The sequence below is a fragment of the Pelophylax lessonae genome, assembly GCF_965119305.1.
Source record: "Pelophylax lessonae genome assembly, chromosome: 13".
NCBI classification, from domain to species: domain Eukaryota; kingdom Metazoa; phylum Chordata; class Amphibia; order Anura; family Ranidae; genus Pelophylax; species Pelophylax lessonae.
In genome coordinates, this window is record NC_138780.1 from 111343283 (window position 1) to 111363111 (window position 19829).

Consider the following 19829-nt stretch of genomic DNA (forward strand, 5'->3'; position numbering starts at 1 on the left):
GCCCTGCCCCTTGATGTAAGGTGCAGTGGGCCAGAAAGTGCTCTCAGCGGCCAGACCCGGCGTGCTTGGATCAATGGCGTGTGTTCCATTCACTGGACGCACAGCCCAGGGACACTGAGAGTGGGACTAGGGTGCATTCCACACATTGAATGTAAGTTTCTGAATATAGAGTAAGTAGCAATGCCTCCTTTTAAATAGTACAAGTGTAGGATGACCCGAATGGCTAAAGATAATTTTATTTTATTTAATTTCATTTACATCTATAGATTTTTATCTTCATTTAGGTTGTCACTGTGGCAAGCAACCTTTCTAAAGGCATATGTCTTTCAATTTCTTAGTGTCATGTGAATTTTATAGCACTCACTTATAGCGATAGGATTTGAGAATGACATCTGCCCTTCTCTGCTATGGTTTGCGCATGCATACAGTATCTTGTAGTGATCTTGTTGGTATTTAGTCCCACCCAGTGTAGGCTGTGGAGGGGAGGGACCCAGGTTTCTGACTAGTATAAATAGTGTGCCCTCAGTGAGGTGGACTAGCTCTGAGGAAGGGAGCTTGCCTCTCAAAACGCGCCAGCTGTCCAACCACAGAGATGTGTCTTCCTCGATGCCGGAGTTGCATTTGATATGCGTTTTATCCTTTTATGTTTGTGAATATGTTTTTGGCTTTTCTAAATAAATATTCGACTGTGTCTAAGGGTTGTAAGTTTGGGTCCTATAGACTTTAATTGGGGTTCGCGGGTTTGGGTACGAACTTTTCTGATGTTTGAGATTTCTGACGCAAACCGAACCGGGGGAGATCCTACCACTTTATATTTGCTTAAATACCAAAACTAAGGAACTGGCTGAGAATATTCCAGCCATGATACTGTTAACATTTAATGTTTGGACTAATCGCTGCTTGAAGAAGCTACATCCTACATCCTATTCATCTTCATTCTGTGTGTAACCAATTCTGCTTGATTGTGACTGGTAGCTTAATTGCAGTTAAACAAAATACAAAATGTACTAGAAATTTTGACTAAATCTAGATTAAAAGTTTTATGTTTGTCAGGCTATAGAAAAAAGAAGCTTTAGGAATGTAGAGTGTGAGTATTAGCATTCTTATAGGGTTTAAACAAATATCTCTGCTTGTCTCTACATCTGGTTACTGCCTAACCCTGTGAAAATCTTTAATGGAGAAAGAATGGGTGAATAAATAAGCAGTATATAAATTAGTACAGTTTTTCTCAGTAGAAGTAAGTCAGTTATATGAAAAAAGGTTTTAATTTAAATCTGTAGCTTATGCTAGATTGGTGGATTTTGTAATCTTGTTTCAAGTGCTTTAAGCATACTTGGAAATGTATATAAATTGAAGGATTTCAATTGAAAAGAAAGAACTGGGCAGGAGAGGAAATTGTAGGAACATCGCATGGGTTACCCTGTTATGTATGCTCATGAGAAACTTTATTAAAGTGTATGTCAGGGCAAAAAACATATGCGCTACATCTCGGCAATACATACTTATCATCTCTGCTCAATTTATCCCTTTAAAGACTCTACAAATACAGAAAAATACCTGTTGATCTGCCAGAAAATAACTCAGCTTATAGCTTCCTATTGTGGGTAGGGATGGCCGAAAATTTGTCTGTTCTGCCGTTCGCTGCACACCCGAATTTGCAGGGTGTTCACCCCGATGAACATCCCGCAATGCACTGAACGCTGCACAGTGCATTCTGTGCCCCGGTTGAGCAAAGCTTTGCCCAATCAGGGGCAGTGTAAGCTGGTTGTTAAGGAATGGGGCTAGGAAGTCAGCTGTGCTGTCCTTAACCATTAATGAGTCATCAGCTGTCAATAGGTTTCCCCGCTGAAAGCTGAAAGCTGATTTAAAAAAAAAGTCCTGGTAAAAAAAATAAAGAAAAAAACTTGGGGTCCCCCTCAAAATCTATAACAGACCCCTTTCTGGGTATGCAGCTTGGCAGGTCAGGAGGAGGGGTGAGCAAATGCCCCCCCCCCCCTTGCTGAACCAAACCAGGCCACGTGCCCTCAACAAAGCACCTTGTCCCCATGTTGATGGGGACAAGGGCCTCTTTCTGAAAACCCTGGGCTGTGATTGTCGGCATCTGCGGGTAGGGGGATTATCGGAATCTGGAAGCCCCTTTAACAAGGGGGCCCCCAGATCCCGTCTCCCCCCTATGTGAATGTGTGTCAGGTACATCATACCCCTACCCATTCAAAAAAAAAGTTTACAAAAGTAATAAACACAAGAGACAGTTTTTGACAAATCCTTTATTAAAAAGTAAAAAAATTGTGTCTCTCGATGTAAATCCATCGTCAATCAAGCCGCCCACTGGAACTGAAAAACTAAAAAAGTCAAAAAATGCTCACGCCTCCTGGGAGGCCTCCTGTCGTATGCCTGCTCAACATTTCTTATATAGGCCGGAGGCGGGCCACTTGGCTATGTCACCCGGTGACACCGCCGCCTTCTGACATCACGTGACTGCTGCTGGCTGGAGAAGAATGGTGCAGGATAACATCGGTATTTCAGTAGAGGTATAGAAGAATAAAAGCAAATATCTCCTTCTCCATATTGCTGTAAACCAGCACCTGGCTACATATTCAGAGCCTAGGACAGAAATAAAAGCTGACAGTGGTTCTAATCCTTCCTCAAACAATTTTGAGCTATAAATACATACTGTATAAGCAAATAAGCAAAGTTCTTTGCCTACCTAGCAAAGTGGTCCTTTCTTAAAGGCTCATCAAATGCCATTGATGTATCATTTTATAAGTTATGACTATTTACAGCCGTCTTTTTTGTTCCAACTTTGTGTCACTGGTTAGGAAAGGCTACAAGAAATAAATAGTTCTAGTTATTCGAAGTTTAATAGGAGAATATCTGAACCAAAAACATATTGTGGAGTGCCTGAGATTAGCTTGGGAGGTGTGAATTAGGAAACCCAGATAAATAAGCCTTTGAAAAGTAAGCTTAGGCTGGTGTGGACAGGGAATAGTTTACTGAGTAAAATGCAAGAATGCACACTGTATGTAAGCAAGGGATGCATACACATCCCAGACACTGTTTTATCTTGGCACAACCTTCCAGTTTGTTGTTAAAACATTAAAACAAACTGACTTCTGCAACAGCTGATAAACACACAATCCATTTTCACAACCTTGGAGTACTGGTGATGACTATGTGACATACATAAAGATTTCAAACAGTCTATTGCTTTTGGTACACATAGAATATTAGTTGATAGCTACATATCTCAAATGTCTCTAATGGTCTAATATAATATTAATTATCTGAAAGTAATATGTCATATTATATCTAAAGATCTAAAGTGGAAACATTTTCAAAGGTGTTTATTTTGTAATATAATTAATCTAGTTTACATTTTGAAGGTATATATTCAAAAAAGTTTGCAAGACACAATCCTTCTAGTGGTGGATTTTAATGGTACTCACACAAGACATATTTGTTGTATTGTAAAAACATAATCTTTTATTTTACCATAATTTAAGAACGCAATGGGCGCCCAAGACGACTACTTTAAAAAAATATACAGAGGTGTGATACAGTATTCTTAGGATTTTGTGAACACCTATATACGTTCAATCCATCGATTGAGGTATGTACTCCTTGTTCCTGGTCGACGCGTTTCACAACATTCTTCCTCAGGACCAACAACAGGCGTATCACAATGTAATAATCAAAATAGATATTGTCATCAGTTTCGTATCATAGAATAGTAACAATATACAGCTTTGATCAAGAGTTTTTCTAAATATTTATTTCAGGCATCACTTACATATATTAGAGTATACATACATTTCATCTGTTTTTTATATATATATATATATATAATTATTTCATATGTTATGCATCCTTTATAGAAATTCATATTATGTTTTGCAATGATTGTTATGACATAGAATCCTATAACCATACTGGTGGAGAATACACAGCATACGGGTCATTCCTGCTCCTCATGTCATTACTATAATATCTCTGAGTGGGCTTATTCATTGCAAAATAACTGATAGATTTAAACATGTGTAAAACATTAAACTGTAAATTGTATACATTTAAGGGAACACGACCACCAATACAACTAATAAATTATAGTAAACCACCAATCCCCTGTGTCTGCCCCAAACGTATGTGACATATGTATGTCTCTCACTTTAATACATGTAAGTGATACCTGAAATAAATATTTAGAAAAACTCTTGAAGAAAGCCTTGTATTGTTACTATGCTATGATACGAAACTATATATACACTATATACAGTGGGTACGGAAAGTATTCAGACCCCCTTAAATGTTTCACTCTTTGTTATATTGCAGCCATTTGCTAAAATCATTTAAGTTCATTCTTCTTCCTCATGAATGTACACACAGCTCCCCATATTGACGGAAAAACACAGAATTGTTGACATTGTTGCAGATTTATTAAAAAAGAAAAACTGAAATATCACATGGTCCTAAGTATTCAGACCCTTTGCTGTGACACTCATATATTTAACTCAGGTGCTTTCCATTTCTTCTGATCATCCTTGAGATGGTTCTACACCTTCATTTGAGTCCAGCTGTGTTTGATTATACTGATTGGACTTGATTAGGAAAGCCACACACCTGTCTATATAAGACCTTCCAGATCACAATGCATGTCAGAGCAAATGAGAATCATGAGGTCAAAGGAACTGCCTGAAGAGCTCAGAGACAGAGTTGTGGCAAGGCACAGATCTATCCAAGGTTACAAAAAGATTTCTGCTGCACTTAAGGTTCCTAAGAGCACAGTGGCCTCCATAATCCTCAAATGGAAGACGTTTGGGACGACCAGAACCCTTCCTAGAGCTGGCCTTCCGGCCAAACTGAGCTATCGGGGGAGAAGAGCCTTGGTGAGAGAGGTAAAGAAGAACCCAAAGATCACTGTGGCTGAGATCCAGAGATGCAGTCAGGAGATGGGAGAAAGTTGTAGAAAGTCAACCATCACTGCAGCCCTCCACCAGTCGGGGCTTTATGGCGGAGTGGCCCGACAGAAGCCTCTCCTCAGTGTAAGACACATGAAAGCCTGCATGGAGTTTTCTAAAAAACACCTGAAGGACTCCAAGATGGTGAGAAATAAGATTCTCTGGTCTGATGAGACCAAAATAGAACTTTTTGGCCTTAATTCTAAGCGGTATGTGTGGAGAAAACCAGGCACTGCTCATCACCTGTCCAATACAGTCCCAACAGTGAAGCATGGTGGTGGCAGCATCATGCTGTGGGGGTGTTTTTCAGCTGCAGGGACAGGACGACTGGTTGCAATCGAGGGAAAGATGAATGCGGCCAAGTACAGGGATATCCTGGACAAAAACCTTCTCCAGAGTGCTCTGGACCTCAGACTGGGCCGAAGGTTTACCTTCCAACAAGATAATGACCCTAAGCACACAGCTAAAATAACGAAGGAGTGGCTTCACAACAACTCCGTGACTGTTCTTAAATGGCCCAGCCAGAGCCCTGACTTAAACCCAATTGAGCATCTCTGGAGAGACCTAAAAATGGCTGTCCACCAACGTTTACCATCCAACCTGACAGAACTGGAGAGGATCTGCAAGGAGGAATGGCAGAGGATCCCCAAATCCAGGTGTGAAAGACTTGTTGCATCTTTCCCAAAAAGACTCCTGGCTGTATTAGATCAAAAGGGGGCTTCTACTAAATACTGAGCAAAGGGTCTGAATACTTAGGACCATGTGATATTTCAGTTTTTCTTTTTTAATAAATCTGCAACAATGTCAACAATTCTGTGTTTTTCTGTCAGTATGGGGTGCTATGTGTACATTCATGAGGAAGAAGAATGAACCTAAATGATTTTAGCAAATGGCTGCAATATAACAAAGAGTGAAAAATTTAAGGGGGTCTGAATACTTTCCGTACCCACTGTACATATATACTAATAATACTAGGATGTGGCATGTTTTTTTTGCCTTTACATTGTTAACATTTTCTGAATATAAAAAATCAGCTTAGGCTTTATTTGGCTTTTCATTCCTTGTTGTATGTTGACATGAATATTTGACCTCTAGTTTGCCTTTCATCTAGTTGCATTTCTAAAGGCTTGTGGTTTGGAATATAATCTTCGGCTTGTGAAGTGCATAAATTCTCCTGATTGACGCTTAATTTTTCAGTTTCGCATTCAAGTCCCACCATGACTTTGTCTAGTTTTGACCCTAAAAACATTATAGTAGTGAAGCTCCCCTTGGTAGGCTACTAGTGTTAAGTAAATTTAGTTTTTGATCTCCCAGGGAGGGCAGTTATCATTTGTTAAAATCTGTTCCAGGTTCTGCTAGTGCAGTATAGTATAAGTGAGCACCTGACGTGTGGATTCCAGAGACTTTCTTTGCCCTATTTGGGAGAGCATGCAGCAGTACACTTAGGATTACTCCCCTGTTGAGGAGTTCCTGTTTTTAATCTAGTTACCCTTCATATTCAAGAGGGTGGTTCTTACCCTGCAGGAGCAGATCACATTTAGAGTCCTCCATTATAGTTTTGCCAGAAGTATCCCAAGGCTCACCCACACCCTATCTTTCAGCAAAATAAACTGCAAAAAGACATGTACTGCACAACCTGTTTTCTGACTTGAGTGACAGTGAATTACTGTGTGCCTGGCTGCTTTGTGCTTTTCAGGCAATTGGAATCTGGGAACAAACAGCCAGACCAGTCCTGATAGATTCATAGAACATTGAGTGCCATCTGACTCTTCTAGTAGCCTGGTGACAAATAATTGTTTTCCTTTGCCAGGAGAAAGAAATTTATCGTTGGCCTATAAGAGAATCTGTGAAAACAATGCTAGCAACGGGATGGAGTGTAGAAAGAACTAAAGAAGGAGAAGCCCTAGCACTGCATCGGGAAAATGAAAAGATGCGTAGCATATCCCAAACAAGCCAGGTAAAAGATCAACATTATATGCATGCATAAATTGAACAATTTACTTGCCATTTTCACCTTAAACATAGAAAATTATGTTTTGGCCTTTTTCAGCCTTAAAAGGCAAGCTCAATCAAAAGTTACATTTCAGGTATTGGTAGAGACAGATGGTCTGAATCACCTGCTGGCTTCTTATGTCTCTTGCGGACTACAGCAACAAAATCTCTGTGCCATAGTTCCTGAACATCTTGGGGGATCCCCACACAACCAAAAAATATGGGGCCTCCTAACAGCTTCTTTAGGTGCCCATATTTGGGAGCTCAAAGAAAATCTCATCCGTGTATGTATATATATATCTATATATATATATATCAGTGTTGGGGGTAACTAGTTACAAAGTAACGGATTACAGTAACTACATTACTTTTTTTGGTAACTAAGTAATGTAACTAGTTACAATACTAATATTGGTAACTACACTACTTTACTAGGCTATAGGAGGTAACTACACTACTTTACTAGGCTATAGGAACGCGCTTTCCTGCGTTACCCAAGCCGTGCGATACAATCATTATTTCGAAGAATAGAGAGGGATGAAGTTTATGACTTTTTGTTGCACTTTATGTTTTATTCTGTTTTTTCAGGTTTTGTTCTCATGTTTCCCAAAGCCTGTGTTTATACAATAAACTCTATGCAGAAAGAGTGTCATGTATCTTCTTCTACACGGTCAATTAAGAAAGAGGAGAGTAAAGTAATAAGTAGTGAAGTTACTTTTCAAATGCAGTAACTAGTAAAGTAATCTCGTTACAATTTACAGAAGTAACTAGTTACATTTTTTGAGTAACTACCCCAACACTGATATATATATATACGCTGAAATGCAGGATAACACAAAGAAGATTGATCATGTTTAAGGTGAGCCCTGTTGTGCATACATATTTGTTTATTTTTGCCCAGTGGTAAACTTAAAAAAAAAAAAAATCCACAAAAAGGAATCTGAAAGTAAAAACACAATTTCCACTCAATATGTACATAAAGGCCACTGAATTAAATCTGTAGGGTAATGAATGTGGTTGTACTATAACTGCATTTAATCATTTATGTATGTAAAGTTTTGATCAGTCCCACTACAAATCAGAATTTTTGCCAGAGCACAGAACATCTAGAATAGAGTCCAATCTATCAAAGACTGGGGGGCTAAGGTAGATTTGGCTGACATATTATGTATTGTAAAATTCCAAAATAAAGTGAGTGCATGATATATTGAGGTGTACGGCAGCTGGCACAAAAAAAAAGGTGAATGTACAACTTTTAGAAAACAATTTTGAATAAAGTATGGACAGCGCTAATAGGTGGTACATGCTGCTTAGTGCTTAAACAAATAAAAATGTCCAAACAGTGGAACTGAGCCACCAGGTTGTGATCAAAAGTTCAGCGTGAATAGCTATTAATAAAAAAGTCCAAATGGTGAATCCAAACGAAAATGAACAGTAAAATAACAGCTGGGTTATCCAGTATATCTAAAGAACTCCTCCAATGGTAAGTGTGGAGTGTCAGAACACTCACCAGACATCAACAAAGTAATGGCATTGAAAACAGGGGACAATTCACCCAAAGTGTTTTCAGATACTTCTCCACTGTGATCTCCCTCCATCAATTTATACACTCAACAGAAGATGAAATAAGATGAGCCTTGTACTGTTGTTAAGCGGTATGGTGGATATGTGGTCTCCTGTGCGGGTTCCACAATCACTTCCGATGGGAAATACACTGTGTAAAGAAGCTCATTAATGGGAGCCAAAGTAGTGCTCATATAGTGTAGTATTTATTGAATAAAAGGAAGGTACATGTACACATGGGTAAAATGGCCATAAAAAAACTTCCACACCACTCCTACCACAAGAACGGGGCGGCAATGTTGTCATCGCGTAGGCCCATAACAACGCGTTTCATGCTCAAACACATTATCAAGGAATCCGCCTATCACTGACGTCTTGTTAGTGACTTGTTTAAATAACCACAGACCAGACCACAGAGGTAGAAAAACTGCCATTTTGTGAAAAACTGGGAGTAGCACGGCAACCAAGTTCTTGAGGACTGGATGTGCATCGGTCCGTATATCTATAGTACAATACCAAAAAGAGCAAGACCCCCTTATCTCAACCTAGGGGGTGATTAACTATTGTCTAGGAAGCAGTTACTGTCCAGATCCACATTGAGACCCTTGGGGATGAGGCAGTTGATTTTGTATACACATTGGGTCTCCTTCCTAAACACTTCCCTCTTTCTGTTGCTCCATCTTCAATGTGGGTTAACCACATCAATCCCTATAAATTTCAGCTGGCTACGTCTCTCCTATGGAACCTTCTAAAATGTGCTGATAAGTGGTGTTCCTTATGTAGCACTGTCTCCGTAGGGTTTGCTATATGATGACTTGTTGACTTGTCCTCTGATTGTCCTCTGATTACCAGTAGACAGTCACTTAGGGTACAGTTCACACATTCATCCTTACTCCCAATGGCTCATCCAGGGGTGTTGGTTTTTAGTATTTATTGTGGATTGGATGGGAGAAGGGAATAGTGGAATACTCCAACTGTAACTACTGTAACTATATACAGTTGATAAGGACAACTCTCACTTGGCCTCACCAGGTTGCTTGTGGAAGCAGTCACACTGCTTGACCATACTGCCACGTGTATGGAAAGGGTTAAGTCTCCTTGCTCTTTCCCCAGAAATAGACTTGGTGAACTACATTATCTTCAGGGCACTCTCTAGCATCTCTTACACTGACTCTTTTAGCTTCAGCAATGGCCACCCTCAGGTCGGGCCCCTTGACACAGATCTGTACTCACTGTATGCAGAATCGGATCCTTTCAGTGTCTCTCTTCCAGTCAGCTTTACAGGACCTCTGGGTTCAGCTCCTTAGCTCTTTAGGCCCTCAGGTCAACTACCTGAGGCCGCATGGCAACTTCTACAAAGGAGGAGGCATCCACCCCCTCCCTCCGGGATTCTGCTCTCCAGCTGAAAGACCCCAAGCACATGTGCCCCTGGCATTTATACAATATTCCCAGCATGCACCGATGCACTTTTTTCTGCAAATCACCAGGACTGTACTAAATGCTTGTGCACTCATTTGTCAGGTTTCCTGTCACTGTCCAATATGCCTCCCTATTTGACCAGTGTGAAACACTGCAGACAAACTGAGTTGCACCTGAGCACATTGAGCTGACCTTACTAGCAGATGCTGCTTGCTGGTAGGCAGAGAACAATATAGATTTACCTGGCAATCCCTCTGGTAAGCAGAAAGAATCCAAAAAGATATTACCTAGGAGGGTGCTACACTTAAAACCTATTTTGATGTTCTATACATGCTCCCTAAGCCTTGTAGCCAAGTGGAGATCCATTTTTTTAGATCTCACTCTATTTAATATGGGCACAGCCAATTCAACTAAGTCTTTTTTCAAGCCCACAGATAGAAATGGATATATTCCACTAAACAGTTGGTCAATTTATTAGAATGAGGTGAAACTGTTCTAACCTAACAGATTTGTATGCCCAATACAAAATATTAAGAGAGATTTATGGAAAAAGGGTATGATGCTGGGGAATTAGGTAATATCATACAGGAAGTAGCTATTATGAGTAGAGAGGCCTTACTTGTAGAGAAACGTAGAGAACAGCCAACAGGTGATTTTTTTTCCCTTTTTATTACTAACTTTTCATCCCAACATTTCCAGGTAAGTAGGATTATAAAGATAGACTAGCACAAGCGTAGTGCCTCCATTAAAACAATACTTATCACAGATATTACAGGTTTCCTCCCATGTAGAAAATGTGTTATATGCAGGGAAACAAAAACCTATATCCTTAAGTGCACCCAATTTCACTATAGATAGATTGAGATTATTGGGCAGTTTTGCTACCTATACATACATATGGTTGTCTTTAACAAATCACTGTCCCGCATATTGTTTACAAAGGTTTTTTTTTTTACATATTTGATCTTATGTAATCCTATCTTCACTTTACACAGCGGCCTGCTATACCAATTAGCACAGGGTGATACTTCTGGCTGCTGTGTACAAATAATGCTTATGTTTCTTCTTAATCTCCAATGAAATGGCGGTCGTACATATATTCAGTTCATGCTCTAGACTCATGGTGATATAAGACCTTTCAGATATATGGACGGATGTACTTCCAGTCCTCAAGAACATGGCGGCCGCGCTACTTCCGGTGTTTCAAAAGATGTTTCACTAACAAGACGTCAGTGATAGGCGGATCCCTTGATAATGTGTTTGAGCATGAAATGCGTCGGGATGGGCCTACATGCTGACGTCATTGCCGCCGCGTTCTCGTGGTAGGAGCAGGGTTTTTTTCTGTACATTTTTTTATGGCCATGTGTACAGGTACCTTTCTTTTTCACTTTTTGTACTTATCTTTCTTTATTCAATAAATACTACACTATATGAGCACTACTTTGGTTCCCGTTGGTGAGCTTCTTTACACATTCTATGTCCCATTGGAAGTGATCATGGAACCAGCACAGCGGACCACATATTCACCATACCGTTTAACAACAGTACAAGGCTCATCTTATTTTATCTTCTGGTGAGTGCGTAAATTGGTGGAGGGAGATCATTGTGGAGAAGCATTTGACAACACTTGGGTGTATTGTCCCCAGTTTTTAATGCTGTAACTTGGTTGTTTAAGCACTAAATGTACCACTTAGCGCTGCACATACTTTATTTAACATAATATTTATTGTGCTTTGTTTTATTGCACTGTACAGTATGTGTATTTTAGGAACAAATGATTAGAGCCCCTTGCTGCATTTGTACTATATATCCGCTAATCTGAGTGCATACATAATAAGGTGACCGATCATGAGGATATAATCTGACCACCACAAGACTATTAGCTGTCATTTCAACATGAATGTAAGGCTTTCCTTACCATATGTTTATGCTAATGGTGTGGCGATTAGGCTGTTTTGGGCTGAAACAGATAACAAACATTTGTATGCAGTAGCAAAGATTTTTCCCCCATCCCAGCCTGTTACTTGCCCAGTCACTGTTGTTCCCCTGAGATAAGCTATTTTGCCTATTCTGACTTCCACTTACATATCATGAACATGCTATACTCAGGCAACCAAACTTTTCACATGTATTCATATAAGAAAGCCAGAAATACCTTTTCTAGTGTTGATTGTGCCTGTATATTCAACCATCTTCTAAGGTCTGTGTCCCATTTTAGGCCTACTTGAACTTTCAGGCAACCAAATTCCATGCACAATGATTTTTCCATGCGCTTTGTTGTCTTCTGTATATCTAACATGCAGACATCTTTGCATCCATCTGGTAACAAGGCACAACAACAAGGTTTTCCAACTTTGTAATAAATACTTTGTCTTAATCATACAGTACAGAATATAGGCTGGATATTCATGGACCCTGGGTTATAAACTGATAAATTCAGGTAATTCAATTGAAACTTGCAAAGCTTTTGGACTTGCCCCCCCCCCCCCCCGGCGGTCTTTTATTGCTCAGTTCTCAGTGCAGTGCCAGCAGGGAACAGATGCAGCATCGGGTCGATGCTACATCTACTTAGGTGAGTATAAATGTTTTTTTTTTTTTAAATTCCATACTTCCCTTTTAAAATTACCACTACTTGCAGCACACTTAAAAGTGTCTCCTGAATAGTATTTGTTTTAACAACTTACCTATCAGTTTGACTAGAGTGTTAAAACGTTCAAACTTGGCGGTAAGATTTCCACCTTTCAGAGCTTAGTTTTAGGTGAATGAACTGGTGTTACATCACAAGATAGGTGACACTGTTATCACCAACTTACTTTTCTGTGTTGATGCCCTAGAACAAGTCATGACACAATGGCTTTTATTTCTGTCCATATGCAAATAATCCTATGGCTGAAAGCCTGGTCAGCGAAAGCTGCCCATAAAAGACACCTCACTTGTATGCCTTTGAAGGAGGACGTCTCTTTGGTGAGGCACTTGACAAAATCATAAAAGATGCCACAGGAGGAAAGATCCTACTCCCATAGCAGAAGGCTCCAAAGCTACCTTTTCAGGAGCTTCTACTTCCTCAATACACAGAGCGCCACACTGTTCTTCTCAGGCTTCATCTTTGAAACCAAAACCCAGCTTATCCTTTCAGCACAATACTTGTAACACAAAGCCCACCAAGTCAGCCAATGAAGGGGCACTCTTACTCCTAAGAGTCTGCTACAGTTTGCATTCCTCTGGTTCAGAAACTTTCTAGACCTATAGGTTCAATCTAAGAATTTAAAGGAGTAAAAATCGAGTTTAAAACTGTACCCCTTCATTTTATTTTTCTCTCAAACCAACCAAAATTTTTCAAAGATTTACAAACTGTCCTAAACCATCTTATCTCATAAGTGGTTGGTCCCTCTGGCGGACAGGTTTAAAGGATCCTGTTCTGTTCAAATATGTTCCAAACCCAATGGTGCTATTCAGTCTATCCTAGACCTAAACACGTCAACAAGTACCTTTGCATTCACAAGTTTCTCATGGAATTTGCAAGGTAGTTATTGCTTCTCTGAGACTTGTCATCGGTAGACATTTAAGATGCTTACCTCCATTTTGCCACTTACTCAACTTATCAGCACTTTCTGTGCTTTGCAGTAGGAGACAAACTCTTTCAATTTGTTGCACTGTCATTTGGCCAATTCTCTACACCCAGGATATTTACATAGGTACTTGCACCTTTTCTCCCCTCTTAAGAACTCAGTGCATCCAGGCTACCATGTACCTACACAACCACCTTCTAAAGAATTCATCTCCCTCACAACTGTCTGTAAATGTCTAAATAACTATGCAGATTCTTCAGGCTTTCGGATTAGTGATCAGTTCCCAAAAGCCTTCCCCGACGGGCTTCGATGTGCAGCCTAGTTGACATTGGGCACCAGGTAAACAAGACAAAAAACAAAAAAGATATTGGGGGCACACCCTAAATGCACAATTCTCAGGTTGGTGCTGCTAAAAGACCAATATACAAATTGAACAATATAATAGCGCACACATACACAGAAAAAAGTTGTTTTTAAATCTTGCAAGGCTATTTTAAAACACCTGCTCTTATAAAGTAAATATGGGGATTTGGTCACACCATATGGCCATACTGTGCTTAAGCCCACCACTACGATCAGCTTCCAAAAGCCTGCCCCGACAGGCTTCGATGTGCAGCCTACTGGACATTGGGCACCAGGTAAACAAGACAATCTCCTCCCGCATCGCAGGGCTAGCTGCATCAGCCACCCCACAGAGGTGGGGGTAAACATCAACACAGGCTCACTAGCCACTGCCTGTGAGCAGACTTACATATACTGTATACCTGCTCAGTCCCCCAGGCAGAAGAGGCTGCTCACAACGGCTTCCCATTTCCAGCTGTAGGTGGAATCAGCCTGCTTCAAAGCCATGATAATATTGACAGGCAGCGAGGATAGAGCCCTGCAGAGGCTGTCCATTCCATTGTACAGTTGGACTAAAAACCTGGACAAGAAAGTAAGGAAGGAAAGAAAGGAAGAAAGAGAAGGAAGGAAGTATAGAAGAAAAGAGAGAGAAGGAAGAAAGAACGTTTTAACCACTTCCCCCTAGGTGGACGTCATATGACGTCCTAAACTTTGCGGGGGTATACCGGGATGATGCTTCTAGCTAGAGGCATCATCCCGGTACCGTTGTTTGAAGCCGACGGTCGGCTTTCCGTCGGTACCGATAGATGCGGCTCGGGAGCCGCTCGATCGTTACCCGGGTGAGCGGGAGGGGACGTCCCCCCCTCCCGCCGCCTTCCGCGTCTTTTACCGGGGCTCCCGTCCCACCGGGAGCCCCTAGCGTCCGCCGGCTGGATGGAGTCCCGATGAATGCCGGAAACGGCATCGATCGGGTCTCCGATGACGTAACCCGGAGGCGGCGTCCATGACGTCACTTCCGGGTTAGTGTGCTGTAAACAGCGTTTTGCATACAGGGAAGTGTAGTGGAGGGGTCTAGGGTCTTTTAGACCCTCGATCCCTCCATAAAGTGTACCTGTCACTGCATATTGCTGTCACAAGGGATGTTTACATTGCTTGTGACAGCAATAAAAGTGATCAGATTTTTTATTTTTTTTTTAAAACTGTAATAAAGTTAAAAAAATAAATAAAATAAATGGGAAAAAAAATAAAAATTTAGCCGCCCCGATCACCGTTAGCTCGCGCACAAAAAAAATGTATACGGAAGTCGAGCCGCGAATGAAATCGCTGTTCAAACCACACATGTGAGGTATCGCCGCGATCGTCAGAGCGTGAGCAATAATTTAAAAAAAAGAGCTACACTCTAACTCTAAACTGGTAACCGTTAAATAAATTTAAATTGTCGCCTATTGAGATCTCTATTGACCGTAGTTTGTCGCCATCCCACGGGGGGGGGGCAATTTTAAACCGTAACATGTTGGGTATCTATTTACTCGGCATGACATCATCTTTCACAATATACAAAAAAAATGGGCTAACTTTACTGTTTAGTATTTTTTAAATGCAGTGAAATGTAATTTTTCCCAAAAAAATGGCGTTTTAAAGACCGCTGCGCAAATACCGCGTGACAAAAAATATTGCAAGGACCGCCATTTTATTCTCCAGAGTCTTTGCTAAAAATATATATATAATGTTTGGGGGTTCTAAGTAGTTTTCTAGGAAAAAATACTGGTTTTAACTTGTAAACACAAAGTGTCCGAAATAGGCCTGGTGGGGAAGTGGTTAAAGTTCACCCGCAGAAATGATTTTTACTACATAGTTTCATTGGACCAACTTGGACCAATGTAAATATGCACATCTCTTTTCTGAGGGACCGCTGTTACAAGCTGTCAAACCTTATAGTAGTCCGTACTGCTACAGTGATGGCCATGATTTTTCAGATCCCTTTTCTTTTGCATAGTAACTATAGGGGGTTGCTCGCTTAGCATTTTCACTATTCACTAAACACCTTGTATGTTTTTTTTTTTTTTTTTTTTAATAAATACAGGGCATTCTCTGATTCATTGGGGTGAATGGGGCAGTGACATGTTAGTTTCCAACACATCCTTTCAGAGAATGCAAAGTATTTAAAAAAAAAAAAAAACTTGTGTTCAGTTATTGGTGGCAGTGCTGCAGAGTCTTCTCTCATCAGCAAGGGATCTGTGAGCAGATCCCCTGATGAATTGGAGCTGAAAAGGGCAGTTTTTTTACATCCATGCCTGTACAGTGTGTGTCCAGTGGACACAGGTGGACCCATGACAGCTCTATGGGTGACCAGATGTAAACATGCTGTCTGCTTTCATCAGGCTAACTCCAAAGAATACAGGACCATTCACAAGGTGCAGCTTGACTCACGCATGCACATTAGGAAACAAGGCTGTGAAGCCACAAGGCTTTACTTCCTGTTTCCCTTACTAGAGATGACAGCGCCTGCAACCAAAGCCAATTAAAGAATCAGTTCAGGTGTGGACATTGCTGGATCCCTAGATAGGTAAGTGTCCTTATATTAAAAGTCAGCAGCTACAGTATTTGTAGCTGCTGACTTTTAATTATTTTGGGGAAACCTGGAGCTCCTTTTTAAGATCAAACAATGCATCCCTCTGTGAGTTCTCAACCTCATGATTGCCTCATTCAAAAGCTGTTTCCTTTGCTTAGTTTCACTCAAGGGCCCTCCAACACAACATTCTGCTGACCTGGAACAAATATTTTTCATATCTCAATGTCCCTTTGCTTCTATCCTAGTTAAGCAAGGAACTTTCCTAGTAGGTGGATTACCAATGCAGCAATGGGAATTGGATAGTTCTTTCTCCCACCTTCATGGACGGCGATAAAAACAAATTCCACCCTCACAAGCTGGGAAGGAGTTTTTCAAGCTCTTACATTTCAGAGAACCTGGTCACCCAAGAAAGCAAAACTCCCTATCAACATCTTGGAGCTCAGAGCAATAAAATCACTCCTATACCATTGGATTCCCCTTTTGTAAGGACACCCAAATAAAGTGTCATCAGACAATTTCACAGCATGATCTATTTTAATTATTAAGGGGGAATCAATTGTTAGGCAGCCTTGAGGAAGTAAAGTATCTCACAAAAGTAAGTACACCCCTCACTTTTTTGTAAATATTTTATCATATCTTTTCATGTGACAACACTTAAGAAATGACACCTTGCTACAATGTAAAGTAGTGTGTGTACAGCTTGTAGAACAGTGTAAATTTGCTGTCCCCTCAAAATAACTCAACACACAGCCAATAATGCCTAAACCGCTGGCAACAAAAGTAAGTACACCCCTAAGTGATGATGTCCAAATTGGGCCCAAAGTGTCAATGTAATAGAGCAGCATGAAATGCCAGCAGAAAGCTTGGATGTATAGGGAGAGGTATAAGCAGTAGAAAGAGGGAAGTGCTTATGCCGCTGTACAGAACACTGGTGAGACCTCACTTGGAGTATTGTGCGCAGTACTGGAGGCCATATCTCCAGAAGGATATAGATACTCTAGAGAGAGTTCAGAGAAGAGCTACTAAACTAGTACATGGATTGCAGGAAAAAACTTACCAGGAAAGGTTAAAGGACCTTAACATGTATAGCTTGGAAGAAAGAAGAGACAGAGGGGATATGATAGAAACTTTTAAATACATAAAGGGAATCAACTCGGTAAAGGAGGAGAGCATATTTAAAAGAAGAAAAACTACCACAAGAGGACACAGTTTTAAATTAGAGGGGCAAAGGTTTAAAAGTAATATGAGGAAGTATTACTTTACTGAGAGAGTAGTGGATGCATGGAATAACCTTCCTGCAGAAGTGGTAGCTGCAAATACAGTGAAGGAGTTTAAGCATGCATGGGATAGGCATAAGGCTATCCTTCATATAAGATAGGGCCAGGGACTATTCATAGGATTCAGATATATTGGGCAGACTAGATGGGCCAAATGGTTCTTATCTGCCGACACATTCTATGTTTCTATGTTTCTATGTTAATATTTTGTGTGGCCACCATTATTTCCCAGCACTGCCTTAACCCTCTTGAGCACGGAGTTCCCCATAGCTTCACAGGTTGCCACTGGAGTCCTCTTCCACTCTGTGACAACATTATGGAGCTGGTGGATGTTAGAGACCTTGCGCTCCTCCACCTTCCATTTGAGGATGCCCCACAGATGCTCAATATGGTTTAGGTCTGGAGACATGCTTGGCCAGTCCATCACCTTTACCCTCAGCTACTTTAGCAAGGCAGTGGTCATCCTGGAGGTGTGTTTGGGGTCGTTATCATGTGACAGTACATGTTGGCATTCATGGTTCCCTCAATGAACTGTAGCTCCCCAGTGCCGGTAGCACTCATGCAGCCACAGACCATGACATCCCCACCATGTTTGACTGTAGGCAAGACACACTTGTCTTTGTGCTCCTCATCTGGTTTCTGCTACACACGCTTGACACCATCTCAACCAAATAAGTTTATCTTGGTCTCATCAGACCACAGGACATGGTTCCAGTAATCCGTGTCCTTAGCCTGCTTGTCTTCAGCATACTGTTTGTGGGCTTTCTTGGGCATCATCTTTAGTAGAGGCTTCCTTCTGGATGACAGCCATGCAGACTAATTTAATTTGATGCAGTGTGGTATTAGAGACATGACCTTTGGGGGTATGCCCATCATAACAGGTGGAATATGGACCCTAAACAGAACCAACAACATAGACAAGTTAAAACAGGTTTTCCCTGTAACTTTATACCTGCCAGTTTCTGGATATGCATGTCTTGATGGATCTGTAGTATACACTACATCTTTAGCCTTAAAGACACACCGCAGTGGCATGCACACAAGCACTTTACAAGGCACAGGTTATGGTGGGTAATCTACACTCTTAGCGTTCTTGCCTAACTTTTATTGTCTTACTATTCAGAGTCTTAAGTAACATTAATATAGCGTTTACCTATTTAGTGGCCTTTTTTAAACTCACTACTAGAAGTTCCACTCTGGCTGGAAGCATAGTGTTTATAGGAGTCCTAACTGTGCATTTCTCACTGCCATTTTCATCCAACAATGCAAACTGATTACTGTCCCACCTGTTGCTGATTACCTCAGAGATACAGGCATTGAAACTCAGTTTGGATCTGGATTGTTGGGACTCCATCATACCGGAAGCGCTGAACCCCCTAAATGCAGGTCCATTTTGTGAGTCCCTTGCAGGGGGGAGATCCATGCTTAGCTGTAGTGGACTACAGACGCTTTGGACTGGGAGCACATGGGACCGACATTGGCAAGTCCACTGCAGGCATTGAGTAAACTCTTGTTCCTCTCAGCTTGATAGCAGTTCCCCTTTACTGGAGCAAGGTCTATCATCACCAACACCGCTTCAACCCCCTGACTCAGGCTCCCTTACAACTGTGCACTATGTTACTTGTCTAAAGCAGAATTTTCTGCCATTGTGTCTTATCTGAGAAATTATTTCCACTTCTGAAATCGGTGGGGGCGATTAAATGCCCTTCTGCCTCTCCTCCTGATTGACTATGTTCATGAGCCACAATTAGAAGGTGGCTCAAGATTTTGCACCGCCATAATTAAGAAATTACTCATTTAGCTTCTTGGCCTATACTATGTACTGTGGACTCATTGATCAAGGCAGTTCATACTCGTCTCTGAACAGATGCACCTAGTGCTGCACAGGCCCCCCATTTTTCCTAAAGCATAGAAAAAGAGAGACTTTTGTACAAAGGCTTCTCCCACCCTAGATCAGGCAAGTAGGGCTTTATACAATGATTGGCCAAGCTCAGAGAGTTGTGGGTACCCACCCCTTTAAAGATTTAGTGGGCAGGTGTTTGGAGACCCCTTTAAAGTTCTCCTTTCTCTGGCAGGTCCTACCCTACAACTGGCCATGGCTGCCTTATCAGTTATAGAACAAACAGAAAGCAGACAAGCA

At 41.0% G+C, this 19829-nt stretch overlaps 1 protein-coding gene across 7 annotated transcripts in view; it reads left to right on the forward strand.

Annotated features, from left to right (window-relative positions):
- The window catches only part of LOC309569543 (ryanodine receptor 3), a 1308933-nt gene that overhangs the window by 807901 nt on the left and 481203 nt on the right, over positions 1-19829 (forward strand). For all 7 annotated transcript variants that reach the window (XM_082275412.1, XM_082275411.1, XM_082275414.1 and 4 more), the window contains one exon: positions 6766-6912. In XM_082275412.1, coding sequence (XP_082131538.1) covers positions 6766-6912 — 147 coding nt within the window. The remainder of the gene's footprint in view (positions 1-6765; positions 6913-19829) is intronic.